A 12122-nucleotide genomic window follows, 5' to 3' on the forward strand; every position below is an offset into this window, starting at 1 on the left:
TTTTCGAGGTGTTTTTTGATTTGCGCTCGACGATTCTCTTACCTCGTCTTCTTTTTTCTTGTCGGTCTCTACGACCGTGAAGTTTTCGGCTGTCTCGGCGACGTTGTCCTCGTCGTCCGTGTCGAGGCCCAGCTCGTAGAGTGTCGGGGGTTTCCCTTTGCCATCCATGTTGGCGTTGGCTCTTCTCTGCCTCTCTCTCACCCTGAGTGTCTTCGGCGCGAAGGCTGAGCAGGCGTTGCAGTCGATACTCTGGTGATCCACCGGTAGGCAGAGGTTGCAGACCGGATGCTGGTCTTTCTGCGCGAACTTGTGGTGGCAGTTTGGGCAGAACTTGAATGGCGTCTTGTCCATTTCGCTCAGGGTCTCTGAGCGTGCATTCTCCAAGGCTGTCGAAGAAAAAGCTCGCTGGTCCTCTTTCTTCGCGCTCCTGATGAAATCTGTTCTATTCCTGATGTCTTCTCTTGATTCTATCGATGAAACTCGCTTTTCTTCCTTCTTCCTCCGAGTGAATTTCTGGAGCTTCCCGATGTCGATCCAGACCCAACGGCGGAAAAAAGAATCTGAAGATGGCGCCCCAAAGGTGGGACTTCCGCAGGAAGCACGACGACGTCACGGGAGGTGCACCAAATGGTGGACGTCGACGCCCACATGGGCTACAAAAAAAAAAAAAACAAAGAAAAGACTACGAATCCGGACCCAACCACAAGATCGCGGAATAATGCACAGCATAGTGAATCCAGAAAGATTCACGCTGCAAAAACTAATTTTCCAAGCACTAATCAAACATGGGAGTAATTCTGCATTTTATCCTAGAAAAACAACTATGCATTAGCACCTACAAATCAGAGTATTCTTCATGGGCCACAGAGGAACAGGTGACTTGCCTGTAACCACGCAACCATAAACTTTAAAGAGTACATATGACAAGAGCATAGAGCCTGCACCATGGGGCCCACCCACTGTAAAGAAAAATCATCAGATCTTCCTCACGAATAGGAGTTCATAACACTAGTTCTCATCGCCTCAAGGGTGTCTCATCTACAATAGGACATTGCAGAACTTCAGTCTGGGTGTTAAGCCCAGCAGAAGATCCAATTCTCTTTTGGACCAATGCAAACAACAAGTGTTTTGAGTCACTGACGGGATTGCTCACACTGTTTAGAAAATCAGTGTCAGCCTCCTTCCTACATTTAACACGTGCAAAAGCATTTACCACAGATTTAGGAAATGGAAGACCAACACAGATGAACCTAAGATACCTTCTATAAAAATAAGATATTGCTGGTTCTTGGCTGAAAATTGCTCTTTTAAAAAGTATAAACGTTTCTGGCACAAACATTCTTGAATGGTGTTGATCTGTCTAGCAGAAGGACTAGAGTATCTGTAATTGTAGAAAAATGTGGTCCTAATGGACGGCGTATCCATTCTTGAATATACCTTGCAAACCAATCATAGGTATTGGAGTATACAAATTGTTTAATACAGAGTGGTAATTCACCTTCTGCAGAACAGATATTCTATAATGCATAAAAAACAAGAACTTGGACCCACACACATTCAACGAATATTTGAACCTTTTTTACACTTTCCATAGGGGAATATATTTATGTCAAAACAATGTGCTGTACAGTCAGTGGTATAGTGCAGACGGTGCTTCGCTCAGAGGTGTGACATTACATACATGAAGATATACAAGCACAAAGATGAAGGATGCCATTGAGCCCACAAGTGTAGAAATCGGATGTGTATCAGATGATTCCTATTTGGGAGCTTGACACTTCAGACGGTTAGAACAAAAACACTCCCCCGAAGGATACACTTTTGTGAGTATGACTGTTGCCAGTTAGTAGACGGACTGCACCGCGGTGGTGGTGGACTTCGGGCGACTGACTAAATCCTGCCCCTTGAAGTAGACAAAACATTTCAATTTTACGGAGATAGGCTGCGACTATCACCATGCAATTTGAAAAGGCTGTGGTGGTGACTTGAAGCAGAAAGGTAGGACTTTCTATTGGTAATGGACTTTTTCTATCATAAAAATGCGATGCAATATTTTAAAATCACTCAGAATTACAGTTTGAGGACACCCTCCCTGTTACTTTGTGCGACCACATGGTTGTAAGATTTTGCATCCTTACTACACCAACTAAATCGGGCCTGCAATATGATCGATAGGAAAGAACTGACCGAGACATTAAGAGTCCTCCCAACCAGTATTACCTGGCGAACCCAATAATACGGTGGCTAGGTACTCAAATTGGATTCACTAGGCAGTAAATAAACTGGCCCCTTCAGAGTGGTCAAAAATATGCCCAACGGCACCCTGGTACTCAACTAAGCTCAGGGAACTGAAAAGGAGGTGTTGGAGACTGGAGAAAGTTTGGAGGCGCAATTACTCCTCAGCAGAAAAAACGAAAAATAAGCTCCTCATTTTTTAATAGAAGATATTATATCCAGGGAGCTTTTTTATAACAGATTGGATGCTCTCATGCCCCACAAACCACAAACACCCTAATATTGACTCAACACTTATGCGACAACTTACATTTTTTTTAAATAAAGTTGAGGTAGTTTATAGGGGCTTTTATGTGAGCCGAAGTGCCAAACTCCCCACTTCCAGGAGCTTCCCTTTCAGATGTCAGCTACTCCGCTCTAAGCAATTTTCCGCTTCTCATAGACCTAATGTCCTGAGATGAGGACTTGTCAAATGCCTCCTAGGAGTTTTGGATCTGCCTTTTGAAAATCTTGGATTTTTTATAGGCATCAAAGGAACATCAAAGGTTGTCTGAGGTATAGCTGAATGAATAACGTTTACAAATGCGAAACAAGAGACTTACAACTGGGATATATGGCAAAATGATCTTGGTAATTCCAAATCACTCTACATTTCCTCTCGGCCAATGCAGACAACCTAAGTATGGTTGCTTCTTGGTCTTTGCGTGGGCTTCAGATTTCCAAACAAATGCAGTTTATAGTCCCTTGACTATATTATAGGTCCATCTGAGACCTATGAGCAGACTTATCTCAGAGTAAAATACATCCAACGACCACTACAAAATCTCAGAGAAGCAACGACTACATTGGTAGTTCAATTACAGGCTGTGGCGGATGATCACTTACTCTCAAAGATTGCTCTTATAAATAATACAAAGAGGTCTAGTTGCCATTTGCTCAATGTCCATTAGGCAGACGCAGTTTTTTAAAGCCTCTGCAGACCACAACTGATCTGCACTGTTCTCCCACTGACTTCGCTTTTCCCTTCTCCTGGTGACACATACAGCACTTGCAACATTATTAATGAAGCCCTCTAATTATGGTAGTTAGCAACATGTTGCATTAATACGAATATTAGATAAAAAAAATTTACGCTGTAACTGCACCTCATTTATATTGGAGAGAGATACAAGGGACATGTGGTGCTTTATACCTACCCTGTCTGGAGGCCTATTTCTCAGGTGGTGCATGAGGAACCAGAGCATGTGGTTGTCGAAGAGATCTGTGTGCCGTAGGCTTTCTTCATCCCGCTCTCGTTTGTTTTTCTTGATGATCTAAAACAAAAGACACGAAACACACCAACAATCTTTTGAATGCTCAAGGAGTACATGCATAATTATGTAAAGATGGGCTACGACAAAGCACAATCCAATGCTGCCACTGCTTCAATCCCACACAATGCAGCTGTCGCCAGACCTTAAGAAATCAACAGAAACAGAGCTTTAGGCAGCACCACTGAGAGAGGGTCATTGGCTCTGTTCACATGCTGATCTTCCTGCTTACCGGATCTGATTGGGAAGAGGATAAGTGTTTCCCATGGAAAAGAGGGCTTGTATTGTACAGATTATGCACAACATGGCAAATCCGAGCTGGTTATGGTAGCCAGCCCCTGGAAGGGACAGCGAGGAGCACTATACAGGCATCCCCCCTGTGCACGGACATCAGTTTTCTTTGGAAATCATCCGTTAGACATAGATTGGAGGCGACAAATTGCAAATGTGACAGTCTGCAAAATGTAACTTTTAGAAGCCTAACGGTCCACGCCACAAAAAGGAAAGGAGGGAGAGCTATGGGGAATGTGAGGTTAGAGTATCCATCGCAAAGACGATTACAAAGGTAACTAACTGGTTCCCCTGATAGATACTTCTAACTGCAGATTCCACAGCAGTACCTCTCAAAAGGTGAAGTGTACAAGGATGACCTGCAGGACCGAGTGGGCGAAAGGGTCTATTGTGTGGGCTTGACTCTGGAGATCGAAATGCCATTGAAGGTGTGTATGGACGACCACTGAATAGCCCGGCAGGAGTCCCACACCAAACACCCCTCACTGGCGCCAAAGTATCAGCCTTGGCTCTAGATGAATTAGTTCAAAGGGCCTCAGGAGATGCTTTTTGGCCAGAGCATAGAACGCTTTTATACACAGGACAATCAACCTGGAACTTTTTTGTACCGCCTTCCCATTTTAGCATTGGCAAAGATAATCCTGCCACAAAAAGACTAAATCCTTGCCCTCCTGCACATTTACATGAACGAGTAATGCAGCAAATAAGTAGAATAATGTAGTGAGAAAGTAAGCACGCTAATATAAAAGTAGTCATTGGTGGAAAAACATGATATGCTTCTTAATACAAGTCACTTCCAAAAAACAACTATAGTTCATGATAGATGCTAAACAGCATATGAAAATCGCGCCTTTTGTGTAATGAATCATAACTGCAAAAACATGTTCCAATAAAAGGCTCCTTTCAGGTGATGCCTGCTAATTTCTGAAACAGAAAATCTGACAGTCTAGTTCTTTCTCTCTTCAGATAGCAGTTGTAATCCTGCTTCTTGCCCTGACATGCACAGTGTCGGCTGGCTCTACCAGCTGAGCAGCTGTGTCATTTCATTTTATTACAGATGACTAGGGATGTTACAACTACAGCCTAAAACGTCCAGGGAGAGGATTTTATACAGAGAATGCCGGCTTCCATGCTTCTGTAGTGAAGGTTGACACATCCCTCCATAGGAATGAAGATTTTGGGGTCCATATTTACTTTAGGTATCATTCGCAAATCTGCACTAAAGTCCGAACGATATTCTACTGAGGAACTTCTAAGAGTATGCCAAATATGGTTGCAGGTCGGTTACAGGATTCAAAAGATGAAAGGGCAGGGTTCTAACTTTTGATTCTTAAGTTGGCATTGGAATGGTATTTCCCATTAGAATTTTTTCTCGAAGCAAATCTGTAAAACAGCTGGTTGCCAAATTGTTTTATTAGCGCAGCGATCCTTTGGTACCTTTTCTTGGTTTGGTGAAAATCTGTACTATGGTTTTGGACATACACGGTAAACAGTGAGCATGTTGGCGGATATGTTTTTAGGGCCAAACGCTCAAACTCTAATGAAAGTCCACAAAGTCGGGAACTGTTAACATTTGAGACAACTGTATGCAAGGAAATGCCTCTTTTTGTTTGGTAGCTCCCAGGTTTTTTGAACAATGCTGCTGGTTTGTCAACTTTGAGAGTGCATGGTACTCTGGTACACATGGGATGTGAGTTTTAAGGGTTCCCCAAGGCTTACAGCACTTGTTGTGCCACCCTGGAGGTCCCCCAAGTAACACAAGTTCCCCAGTTCACCACTGCAGACTGGCAGAGCAGTTCGGCACTGCTAGCCCGATTTTGCCATTTAAAGCAATGGCAAAGTCTCCACTTCCCATGAACATCTGTGTAAGTCACCCCTCTGGTAGGCATACCATGTGCATAAGACACAGGCAGGACATGTACTCTGCATGTCCCGACAATAAAACAAGCACAACTACCACTTTTACTGTGGAAAGATTTGGTCACCCAATTGGCGAGTAGTGCCCCATTGTTTTGGTAAATAGGCTGGCACAGGAGAGAGAGAGAGAGAGAGGGAAAACTAGTTGTCAAACCTGTTTCCCCAGGAGCATGTAGCCCTGAGATAGCCGCACCCCAGGGGTGAGCTAGGGTAGTTTGTACACCAAGAGAGGTGTCTCATCATCTTGGGAGTGAGCAGAATTGTGCATTGTGGCAGGAGTCATACGCCACCGCAAGTTACCACCAGTTGGAGAACACCTGGTAGCCCATTGGCTGCCAAATGCATCAAGCTTAGAGGGCCCTTTCTGAGCATAAAGGGGGCACCCCTGGCACCCACTTCTCAACTGATTGGGAAGAAGGACCGCCCTGCTGCACCGACGGACCAGCAGAGAGAGGCTGCACCACTGAAGACTGCACCTGCAGCACCTGGTGGCTACAGAACAGAGGGACTGTGCCTCCTGTGTCCTGCTCAAGTGGGAGGTGTCTCCAGAGCACAGTCAAGCCAAGAGAACTCCAAATTCCAGCTAACTGGCATCCTATTCGCAGCACAGGGACACAACAGCTTTAGAAGCCTGCTGGGTCAAGTTGGTAGCCCAAAGACTTCAAGCTGCTACCACTGCTGTCCTGCAGGACCGAGGACCAAGATCTGACACTCAGAGATGCACCAGAGTTCTCTGAGCCCTGGAGTGCAGGTGGAGAGTTGGTAGAATCCCCAAAAGGTGAGATATCAACCCAGAAAGAATTGGCATGTGACTCCGAGAACAAGAGACAAGGCTTTGGCCAGACCGGAGAGGTCTTTGTGGGATGTCGACCCAGTAACCAGGATTCCCTCACCAGAGTCATCAACCGAGGAATCCCTGCAAGAAAGCCCATGTTGAAGACATCGCATTCACAGCATCCTTGAAGCATCTTCAGCATCCTTCATCCCTTACATCAGGATCACTACTCAGGAATCCACTGCAACGCAGAACAGCTGAAGGGTACAGTTCGTTGACTTTGCCAAGGCTTGGTCGTGATTGAGCGACATTGTTTCATTATACTATTGCTTGTAAAATCTATATCTACAGAAACCTCCAGTGTATCTTTTTTATTCTAGTTTCTAAATTCTTATTAAAATACAGTCAATTTTTTATAAATTGGTGTCTGATTTCTTGAGTGTTGTGTCAAATTATTCAACGATTTGGGGTAGTTTAAATGCTTTACACTTGTTCTTCTGTGTAAGCCTTGCTTATCAGTGACACACCTACCCAGGTTTGAGCTGAGAGTTTTACAGACTAAACCTAGTGGACCTAAAGGGTAGAGTATTACACGGTGAAGTCGCACAACCACATAATATGATAAACCTCTTTTCCTCACATTGTGAATGAGACTTACATTGAAAACAGCATACATCCTATACTGGAGGCACATAGCAAATGTAATTCACACACACACACGATAGAGTGCCACACTCGACTCCAAACACTCATGAAAGAAAACACAGAAAACAGGCATGCTCCTGACCAGTATACACGCTGGATACACATGACAGATAAACACTCATGATTCAATATACACTCCTATTAATACAAATGCACAAAAAAACTGACATAGACCGACACTCCACAATGCCAGATAAACACTTCATGCGACCAAATAAGGACGTAAACAAAGTCCAACTTGACCAGGCACACTCAAAGCAAAGTCCACCCGATACAAACACCGTAATCCATACTCCCGTCTCTACACACTTTTAAAAAACACACACACATAAAACAGACCCACTCCTGACTCAATATACACCGAGACTAATAGAGAGGCCTAAAGGCACATGACTGATATTGGAAATGATGCTCAAGACACAATCTCCATCTGGATATATAACCCGATACACATGCTGGATAAACACTCCACAACATACATGGAGTGTAGCCTATACACCCCACACGTTCACAATCCACGTGGTAAAGCTGCCGGCCAAAAGCACTGATAACAAACACTCCTAAATGTTCACACAACTGTCCAAATGTTTAATCTATTTAGACTTTATAACAAAGTATTTATAAGAAAGTTGTTTAACATAAATCATACAACTTTAAGAAAAAGTGTAGTTAGAGGCATATAGCAGTTCACAATTCCACAATACCACCTTAAACACACAACAAACATATGTCCACATAAACATAACTATACAGCAACACCCCCCTATTCAAACAACTGCATAGCCAAATTCATTCAGCACCACCATATGCTCACTCGCAAACCACCATCATATTGCATTCAACCATGCACCCATAATTGCTCTACAGTGTCTATAACAGAATGAAAACCATCAAACGACCTTTTGCATCAGTACGCAACAACTATTATAGATCTGCCACCCACCAGTACACACCCAACCCCCCACTGACAACCATTTAGCCATGTTTATATACCCAGCTACATTCACTGATGAGCACACCATCATATGGACCCAAATCCACCATGATGAACCCAGAGAGCCAGCACAAACATGTCATGCTCCCATACAATCAATTTTAACATATGCTGTACAAAGCCTACAAAAAAGCACCAACTATCATGCAGGTATTGGCACATCATAAATAACCACACACCTTTGTAAGCAAGCACAACCCTCACCATATGCTGGATCCCATTAGAATAAGTCAACAACAAAACCATGTTTATATGACCACACCCACAAAGATACAATCATACTATGAAATATCCACAAAGCCACTACCATACACCCTAACTTTAGCCACCATTAGGGAACACATGAACCATCATACATCATCAGCCACCATTAGGCAACACATGAACCATCATACATTCACAAATCTACCACTTACTATAGGTCTACACTGTTAGCGCAAATATTTAGTGGCACCATCAAATAACATTAAAACACCTCCAAACATCATCAAAAACTCTCCAAGACACATTTTATTTGAAACTTTCTCAAATATTAACTGAAGTGACTTAATATAGTAGAGTGAAGGCCGCAGCAGTATAGGCGTCACTTCAAACAGGGACTAGGTGGTGCAGGAGTAATGAGTGGTGACTGCTTCCTTGCACACAAAGAATCGATAGAGAACAGGTAAGGAGCAGTGCAGGTCTCTCTTCGTAAAGAGAAGAGGTAAGTTTAGGAAAAGTGTAGTGTACACTCATAGTAATGTTACAGCGTGGGCAGTAGTGCAGACTACATAAACACACAGATACACTATATCTATACCTCTTTATAAAAGCAACAGCGGTGAACCTTTCACTAACATATACAAAACTGATACACAGCAACAGCATTGGGTGTTTCCGTTATGCACCAAACAAATACAGCAGATGCGGCATGTAAGCAGGCTCCTTTAGAGACAGCCCGAGAACACATACTGCATTAGAATCAGCATTAAAAGCTTCACTCAAAAAAGAATAACAGGCAATAGCAAAGTAAGCTTCAACCCACACAGAAAAGGTCCAGCACGAGCAACAGCAAAGTAAGGGTGATGAGCGCGCACACTTGTTCATTACCTCCCCAAGCATATTATCTGTCCTGTTGACCACACCACCACACTCTCCCAACTAGTCTACCCCCTCCCCCACTCATTAGTGGTGGTGTTGTGTATGAGGTTTCTTCTGAGGTTGGGCAACAAAGGCACATATTTGGCCACGCTGGAGGCTGAGAATAGAAGAGGAAAAGTCAGGGTTACCTTGACTGGGTCCTATGCAAGAAACTGCAGTCAAGAGTTCCAGGTTCTTGGAGCTCTAATGGAAGCAGGGTAGATGTGCATGCACTTCCGCGGTATCGCTACTCTCTATGTGCTGCTCCCATGCAGAGGAATGCACTTCAGAAGGGAGAATACGCACCTTTTGAGGCATGTCCATGAGTAGCACCCCCGGCAGTGGGTTTGCCTCATCCCACACTTTGACAACATTTGAAGGAGCAGGCAGACCTTTAAATGCTTAGGGTCCCAGTTGAACAACCGTTGGGACTACATGAAATTCAGAAACTGCCTGCAGGGTTACAATGCTTAGGAAAAACTGTGCAATGGTCACTCAGACCCAAATAGGAGTCAAGCAGCCCGCATGCCATTGGACTAAAGGAAGAAGTTAAGACTCCTGGATAAAGACAAAGGCCTTCATATCAAGGTCTGATGGCAAATATTATATCTCCCCATCCCTCAGCAGCACCACAAGTAGGTCCCAACACCTGAATCATGTAATAAAAGAACAAGTTACTTACCTTCGGTAACGATGTATCTGTAAGAAACATTAGTTAGTTAGATTCCTCACCTTAGAATATCCCCAGGCGTCAGACTGGATCCGGAAGATTTTTCGTCAGCAATACCCCTTGCGCGTCGCTAGGCGTCCCCTGCGGCTCCGCATCCGTCGTCGGCGTTGTGCGCCGGAATGACGTCGTCGGAGTACTTAGACGCCGCCCTCGCGCGCTGACGTCAGTTCTTGTACATAGCCTTCCGCGCCAGGAACGCAGAGCCATGCAAGAGACCGACACTGGTGCCAAAAAATTCTAGGGCCCTGAAAAGGATAGCCTTAACCCTAGATGTCAGTTCGCAGAACGGGGAGGATGGGTGGGTCGGTGAGGAATCTAACTAACTGATGTTTCTTACAGATACATCGTTACCGAAGGTAAGTAACTTGTTCATCTGAAAGAAACACGTTAGTTAGATTCCTCACCTTAGAATACATACCCAAGCAATACCAACCCCGGTGGTGGGTCTGCGAACCAAGATCACACCAGAAAGTCCTGGAGGACAGAACGGCCAAAGAAGCCATCCCTCCGGACTTGGCTGTCCAGGCAATAATGCCTGGCAAACGTGTGCAGCGAAGCCCACGTGGCCGCCTGACAGATGCCCTGCAAAGGGACTCCCTGTCCCAAAGCAGTAGTAGCCGCTGTGGCCCGAGTAGAATGGGCGCGCAGCCCAACAGGCGGTTCCTTTTTTGCCAAGGAATAACAGATTTTTATACACAAAACGACCCACCGGGAGATGGTCCGTTTGTGTACAGCTTTTCCCTTCTTTGCACCCACGTAGCCAACGAAAAGCTGGTCGTCCACTCGGAACTGTTTAGTGCGTTCCAAATAAAAGGAGAGCGCACGTTTTGGGTCCAGACGGTGGAGCCGCTCTTCCTCTTTGGAAGGATGTGGAGGCGGAAAGAAGGTGGGCAAGGTGACAGATTGCCCAAGATGAAAGGGGGTCACCACTTTCGGAAGAAAGGAAGGACGAGGCCGAAGGACAACCTTGTCCGGATGAACAGATAGAAAAGGAGGCTTGGACGATAGAGCCTGGAGCTCACTCACTCACTCATCACGAGGTGATGGCTACCAGGAAAGCAGTCTTAAGAGTGAGAAGACGAAGAGGACAATTGTAAAGAGGCTCAAAGGGAGCGCACATCAGGAATGTCAAGACAAGATTCAAGTCCCACTGAGGCATTACGAAAGGGACAGGAGGGAACGTGTGAGAAATGCCTTTAAGAAAGCGTGACACTACAGGGGACTTGAAAAGAGAGGGCTGATCTGGAAGCCGTAAGAAGGCAGAGAGAGCAGCAAGATAACCTTTCAAGGTGCCCAGGGCAGAGCCCTGCCGGGCCAAAGAAAGAAGAAAGAGGAGAACCTCAGAAAGAGGGGCGGAGAGGGGATCCACAGCCTTTGCTGTGCACCATGCCACAAATTTGTTCCACCGGCAGGCGTATACCGTCTTTGTGGAGGGACGCCTGGCTGCCAGAATGATATCACAGACTTCAGGAGGCAAGTCAAATGGCATCAACTGCCGCCGCTCAATCTCCACGCATGGAGGTGGAGGCTGGACAGGTTCGGGTGGAGGACCGTCCCCTGCTGCTGCGACAGAAGATCCTCCCGAAGGGGCAGACGTATCGGAGGATCGGTCAACATACTGAGTAGCTCGGGATACCAGTACCTTCGTGCCCAATCCGGAGCCACCAAGATGACTTGGGCCCGGTCGCGCTTGATCTTCTTCAGCACTCTGGGCAGAAGTGGTATAGACGGAAAGGCGTACAACAGACCGCAACTCCACTCGCGACGAAAAGCATCGCCGAGCGAGTGCCGCCTTGGAAATTCCAACGCGCAGAACTGCTGACATTCCGCGTTCTCGTCGGTGGCGAATAGATCTAACCAAGGCTCTCCCCACTGCTGAAAGAGACCTTGCGCCACCTCGGAGTTCAGACGCCATTCGTGATCCATCATGCACCGGCGGCTGAGTTCGTCTGCTCTGGCGTTCAGAGAGCCCCCCAGATGTTGAACCACCAGGGTAACGCCCTGGTGTTCCAGCCATGTCCAGAGGCGCAGAGCCTCCTGACAAAG

At 45.6% G+C, this 12122-nt stretch overlaps 1 protein-coding gene across 4 annotated transcripts in view; it reads right to left on the reverse strand.

Moving 5' to 3' along the window:
• DCAF8 (DDB1 and CUL4 associated factor 8) overlaps positions 1 to 12122 on the reverse strand; it is a 222534-nt gene that overhangs the window by 16923 nt on the left and 193489 nt on the right. For all 4 annotated transcript variants that reach the window (XM_085638707.1, XM_085638708.1, XM_085638709.1 and 1 more), the window contains one exon: positions 3432 to 3548. In XM_085638707.1, coding sequence (XP_085494833.1) covers positions 3432 to 3548 — 117 coding nt within the window. The remainder of the gene's footprint in view (positions 1 to 3431; positions 3549 to 12122) is intronic.

This window comes from Triturus cristatus, chromosome 12, assembly GCF_964204655.1.
Source record: "Triturus cristatus chromosome 12, aTriCri1.1, whole genome shotgun sequence".
Classification (NCBI taxonomy): Eukaryota; Metazoa; Chordata; class Amphibia; order Caudata; family Salamandridae; genus Triturus; species Triturus cristatus.